The 6,464-nt window shown below is 43.6% G+C and overlaps 1 protein-coding gene across 1 annotated transcript in view; it reads left to right on the top strand.

Annotated features, from left to right (window-relative positions):
* SKAP1 (src kinase associated phosphoprotein 1) overlaps window positions 1-6,464 on the top strand; it is a gene marked incomplete at its 5' end in the record, with an annotated part of 275,060 nt that overhangs the window by 264,125 nt on the left and 4,471 nt on the right. Inside the window, one exon of the mRNA XM_012802982.2 lies at window positions 6,180-6,293. Coding sequence (XP_012658436.2) covers window positions 6,180-6,281 — 102 coding nt within the window. The remainder of the gene's footprint in view (window positions 1-6,179; window positions 6,294-6,464) is intronic.

Below are 6,464 nucleotides of genomic sequence, written 5' to 3'. Positions count from 1 at the left end.
ATTCTCTTTTTGTTTTTTTTGTTTTTGTTTTTTGAGACAGTCTCAAGCTGTCACCCTGGCTAGAGTGCTATGGCATCATAGCTCACAGCAACCTCTTGGGCTCAAGCGATCCTCTTGCCTCAGTTTTTCTTTTTCTTTTTGTTTGCAGTTTTTGGTTGGGGCTGGGTTTGAACCCTCAACCTCCAGTATATGGGGCCGGCACCCTACTCCTTGAGCCACAGGTGCCGCCTGAGTTTTTCTATTTTTAGTAGAGACAGGGTCTCACTTTTTGCTCAGGCTGGTCTCAAACTTGTGAGCTCAAGCAGTCCACCCACCTCAGCCTCCCAGAGTGTAGGATTACAGGTGTGAGCCACCACTCCCAGCCAGGAATTCTCTTGTTGACAAGTACTGATATAGTGAAATCTGGTGGTTAAAAGAACAAAAGTATGAGACACTTTCGGGGAATCTTGTTCCATGGAGGCTTGGAGCCCAATTCAATGTAAAAAGAAAATGTTTCTATTAGGAACGTTCTCAGGGGAATTGACAGTAGCCAGGAACTTGTTCCAAAAGCCATCATGTGAATTTGAATTAAAACTATAAGATACAACTTTTAAGTCATGGCTAAAGAGATGGTACCTTAGAAAGGATGAGGAAATTCAATCAGCCTTTGAAGACAGAGCAGCCTCTGTTGCTAGAGGGCTGAAGCCTAGGAAACCCAGCATGGAGGAAATGAAGAGTCTTAATTTTCCTGCATTGCTTATTGCTTTTTTTTTTTGAGACAGAGTCTTACTTTGCCGCTCTTGGTAGAGTCCTATGGCATCATAGCTCACAGCAACCTCAGACTTTTAGGCTCAAATGATCCTCTTGCCTCACCTCCCAAGTAGGTGGGACAGTGGGACTACAGGTGCCTGCCACAACACCAGGGTATTTTTAGAGATGAGGTCTCACTCTTGCTCAGGCTGGTCTCAAACCTGTGAGCTCAGGCAATCACCCGCCTTGGACCTCCCAGAGTGCTAGTATTACAGGCGTGAGCCACCACACTCAGCCTGCATTGCATTATTTTAAAGGGGGGGGATGGCCACACTGGGGTAAAATACATAGGCCATAAGGACCTTTGATTTCCCTCCCACCCTGAGTACTGGTTGCAAAACTGTGAAGGATTCATATATACATTGAGAATCTAATGAAAGGTCTGAGCCTCACCCTATGTATACTATACTCACAAAATTTTACACCAGTTTTAGGGAGTTCAAAGATCCCTTCCCATCCATCCATAGACAACCCAGGGATTCACAGACTCCAGCTTAAGCATCTGTGCCCTAGAGGATGGTGAGTTCCTTTTGTTGGAACAGCCTAGGATTCACTGAGCCTAGAAATTGAATTCTCATCCCAAGACAGGATGGTCATTCCAGGTCATGTCTGTGTTACTCCAGGGGAGCCATGGAAGAGCTTATACAAATAGAAACCAGCAGGGAGGAGAGAAATTAAAATGTAGCAATCATGGAGTAGGGGTATTTAATCTCTTTTAAGGCTTATGATAGGCGCCTGCTGGTTTTCCCCTGATATCCCCTGACACCTACTGACAGGGTATTTGCAGCACCACACAGGGACTCAGGGCCCTGTGACAGGAGGAGCACTGAGGAGGTCCATGATAGTCTTGAAACCATAAACAGCAATAGGAAACCACTGGAGGCAGAGTCAAGCTGTGTGACATGCCCGATGTTGGTGGCCATACTGCTTTTTGTTTATAGAATTTGCTATTCTTTTTATGGCAGGTTTGGTAGGGTGGTTTTTTTTCCTTGTTGATGGAGATTAGCCACATAAATCCTTTTATGGCAATGTGCAATCCCCCACAAACACTTCTGATTGTTGCTGATGATGAGCACTGCATCTATTTCAGGTTCACTCAATGTTCTGCTCATCTAGGCCAATAGCTTCTCCAACTTGATAATGGAGTCCAAATTTAAGATTTCTTTATTTGGGAGGTTTGGGGGAAGAAGCTCAAGGAGGTGGGGCGCGGTTGATGTTGAGAGATACAGACATTTAATCAAGCCCAAAAATATTTATGATGAGAACAAACCACATGCCATACTTGTTTTGGGTCAAAGGCTCCTAAAAAGACTTTGTGGCAAGAAGTAAGCATGGATGTGAAGGGATTTTTTTTTTAATAGTTGTTTAAACGTAGCCATTGCTTTAATATGTACCATGTAAATATAAACATTCTATCAGATTGTGAAAAAAATAGTTGTTTATATTCTTATCTAAAGCATCTTCATTTAACAGTTTCATATAATTAATATCGTAGCTGTATCATTTACAGCATATACTATACAGTTATGGAGTGGGAAGCATGCGTTATACTTATGCCCTAACATTGCCACTTGTAGGTATGTATCCCCACTTTACAGGGAGAAACACTTCCATATCAGGGATTTCAGTTCCCCTGGGAACCTCTCAGCATTTGCTACTCTTTCCAAACATCTGGGCAAAGAGAAGTCAGACTTTATGGAAAACATTGATCCCAGAAATTTAGTTCTCTTTGCTGTCCTAAAACTAAAATCCAAGAATCAGCAACTTAATAAAAATGCAGTAAATTAGTACCTTTAGACAAGAGCAGAGTTCATTCAGAGCTGAGGTCTGCCTGGCTGAGCCAGTACTCTCTCCATTTTAATAGTTTAATAAAAATTAGCATAATTAACGAACATCTGTATGATCCAGAGTGGTGCAATTTGGCACTTGGAAACGAGGGCTTAAACATGATTGCTGTGAGTTTAATGTTGTTTTAATTCTTTTTGGCACTGTGCAGTGAAATAAACGTTTGGTGGTGATAGTTCTCGGCCGGATCTCATTTGCATTTTTCTCCCTTTGATTATGAGCAATTGTGGACTCCCCGGCAATTCATCAAAGTAGAAATTATTTTAAAATACCTCGTGGTGTTCAGACTGGGCTAAAGCTATGCATGGGGGGTGGTAGTGGGAGAGAAAGCTAGAAATTTTCCATTCATGCTTTAAGCATCTCAACCCTGCAGCCCTTTTTGGGTATCCAGCCAAGGGATGAAATCTGGAAAAGACAGTCAGATCCCAGGACCTGTAGGTGCTTTGATTAAGCTCCCAGGCTCCCACAGCAGGATACATATGGTCTCTGAGACTGTGCCATCCTCCTTACACTTCTGTCTGCTTTTTTGTTTTGAAGGGCAGAGAGTTGATTTCACTCATTTCAGTTCTTACCACTGTGGTGAAGCTACTACATCTGTAGTCGGCAGGGTCAGTGTTCCCCTCGAGCAAGAGCAAACAGACTGGGAGCCCAGCCTTTGCAGGTGCCCTGCTGAGCCTCATCTGCTTCCTGTTTGCTCCCTTTTCAAGTTGGCAGACAGCACCTTCCCAAGGCTTAGTCCCTATTCCTGACATTACAGCTAAGGGGGTGAGGGTGGGGGAATGGGGCAAAGTGTGAGTCAAAGTCTGGGGTCTCAAGCTGTCTCCTGGGAGCAAATACCTTATCCCATCCCCTGTAGGTGATGAAAGATGACAGCATCTGGTGGGTAGACACATTTCACACATGTTTAAGCAAGTTGATTTGGATCGAAAGACTGTCAGACAACATTGTGCTCATCCTCTGTAAAACAGCAGAAGAACTAAAGCCAGTTTTTATGAGTTACAGTAAGAGAGGAAGACAGAGTGTGTATTTCCCCTTCACAGCAGGACCTATAGATATGGACATTCTGGCAACTCAGTAAACACAAGGGAACACTGCAAGAAAACTTAAGGCAGTAACTTCCCCAAGTTCAATGTTGAAAAATGGACAGTAACATAACTTGTACCAAGAAGAGATTAAAAACATCCTGACAAGCATAGCCAAGGGAGTCCAGGTAATTTCCCAGAAGGCAGAAGCTAGCCTTGGGGGAAGGAACGGGAAGGTGTGCGGTAGGAAGAGGTGGTGGGCAGACAAATTCAATCATTTAAGACTGATTTTTTTTAGTGTGGCACCTGTGGTTCAGTGAGTAGGGTGCCGACCCCATATACCAAGGGCGGCCAGTTCAAACCCAGCCCCGGCCAAACTGCAACAAAAAAACAGCCGGGCATTGCGGTGGGCACCTGTAGTCTCAGCTACTTGGGAGGCTGAGACAAGAGAAGCACCTAAGCCCGGGAGTTGGAGGTTGCTGTGAGCTGTGACATTACAGCACTCTATGGAGAGCTGTAGGTGAAACTCTGAGAGCTGTAGGTGAAAAAAAGAAAAGACCTATTTTTTTGAAAGCAATTGTCTGGTCCTAAAAGGATCAGTCTTAATTCTTGTGTCATTTGAGATTCTTCTCAGTATTTAGGGAGCCATTTGGGTAGACTATCTCCAAAGGCAGTTGATCGCTTTCTGCCACAACCAGTTCAATCACCAAGAGAGTATCTAAGCATTAGTGGTAACTAACTCTGCTCAACTGAGAGTACAAATTCCCATAGCCTCCTTCATTTCATCATAACCTCATTTAACAAGTATTTATTTGGCCCCAGTCTCTGCTGAGTATAGTATTTTTTCTTTTCTTTTCTTTTCTTTTTTTTTTGAGACAGAGTCTCACTCTGTTGGCCTGTAGAGTGCCATAGCATCATAGCTAATAGCAACCTCAGACCCCTGGGCTTGAGCAATCCTCTTGACTCAGCTTCCCAAGTAGCTATGACTACAGGTGCCCACCACTAGGCCTGGCTAGTTTTCCTATTTTTAGTAAAGATGGGGGGTCTCACTCTTGCATAGGGTGAACTCCTGAACTCAAGCAATCCACCCACCTCAGCTTCCCATCTGCTGGGTATACTATTGAATGCTGAGAATACAACAGCCATGAGGCCGGGAGCTGTAGCTCACACCTATAATCCTAACACTCTGGGAGGCCAAGGCGGGTGGTTTGCCTGAGCTCACAGTTTTAAGACCAGCCTGAGCAAGAGCAAGATCCCTTCTTTAAAAAAATAGCCGGATATGTGGCAGGCACCTGTAGTCCCAGCTATTTGGGAGGCTGAGGCAAGAGGATCGCTTGAACCCAAGAGTTTGAGCTAAGTCTTGCTACGAGCTAAGATGCCATGGCACTCTACCAAGGGTGATCAAGTGAGACTCTGTCTCAAAAAAAAAGAGGGTCAATTATGCCCAGCACTGCTGAGGGATCAAGTAAGTTAAAGATTGAGAAGTACCCAGAGAATCTGATCAATGAGAAGGTTATATAGGCAAGCACGGAAAGAGTGTTAAGTAAAGCCCTAACAGAGCTGCTTGAAGAGTGAATAGAAAGGAAGACGTTGAGGTAGTGCATAAGTAAATTTTTCTAGTAAGTGTGTGAAGTGTAAGTTGGCGTAGACTAGTAGAAATGGGAAGTAGATATGCAGTGGAGACTAATAGTTCTTTGCAAAAACTCGTGAGCTCAAGCAATCCATCTGCCTCAGTCTCCCAGAGTGCTGAGATTATAGGCATGAGCCACCATGCCTGGCCTCCTGCCTGTCATTTTTGATGTACCTGTCAACCTCCCACCTCTTCCAGGGAAAGAGACTAATGTTTAGAGTACCTACTATGTGTCAGACACTTTCAGTTGTTTTCCCTTCGGCAGTGTCACATCTCCACAGCACAAAGGAGGGGAGATATTACAGCTGCTCTTACAGATGAGGAAGTTAAAGCTAAGAGAACCTAAGGTCACATGGCTACTAAATGACCAAATGGGGATTAGATAGCAGTCTGTCTGACTCCAAAGCCCATTATTCCATGCTATACCCTCCCAAGGAGCAAGCAATCTTCTGATTCATCATTATATACCTCATGGGAACTCAAATAGCACTTTGCACATAGAAGATGCTTGATAAATATTATTGATTTGAACTATGACCTGACTCCCTGAATATCTTTAGTGTCCTGGCACTTTAGTGTATGCCCAGCTTTCTCTGAAGAAGCCATACCATTCTACTTGGTTTAGAAAAAAATGCTCTTTAGGTCCAACAATGTCATCAAATGTGCTATGTTTATAATAGTTAAGACTATGTCAAAATGAAAACATTTCTTTTAAAATACTTCTTCCAGATGACTTTTAAATTTACTAATCCCATCAGGATGTTAACAGTTCATTCTGATCATGCCAACAAAAAAAGCACCCAAGAGAATCTCCCATGCACTCACTGTAACATGTAACATGAACAGAAGCTTGACCAAATTCCAACTGGAGCTGTCTTCCTTTCATTTTTCAGGAGTATAACATGTATGGCTGGTGGGTAGGAGAACTGAACAGCTTCATTGGGATTGTTCCAAAGGAGTATCTCACCAGTGCCTTTGATGTGGAAGAAAACTGAAGCCCAGCCCAGGTAACAGAATTGTTGTCAATGAACTGCCCATTAGTTGGGGGTAATTTGTAGGCCATGACTTCAGTTTCTTTCCTTCCTTCCTTCCTTTTTTTGAAACAGGGTCCATTTTTTGCCCTGAGTAGAGTGCCATGGAGTCGTAGCTCAGCCTCAAACTTTTGGGCTCAAGCGATC

The sequence above is a fragment of the Otolemur garnettii genome, unplaced genomic scaffold (assembly GCF_000181295.1).
Source record: "Otolemur garnettii isolate 467f Iridium unplaced genomic scaffold, OtoGar3 scaffold00018, whole genome shotgun sequence".
In the NCBI taxonomy this organism is placed as follows: Eukaryota; Metazoa; Chordata; class Mammalia; order Primates; family Galagidae; genus Otolemur; species Otolemur garnettii.
The sequence above is the reverse complement of the archived record's forward strand: the minus strand, read 5'-3'. Positions and strand labels throughout refer to the sequence as shown.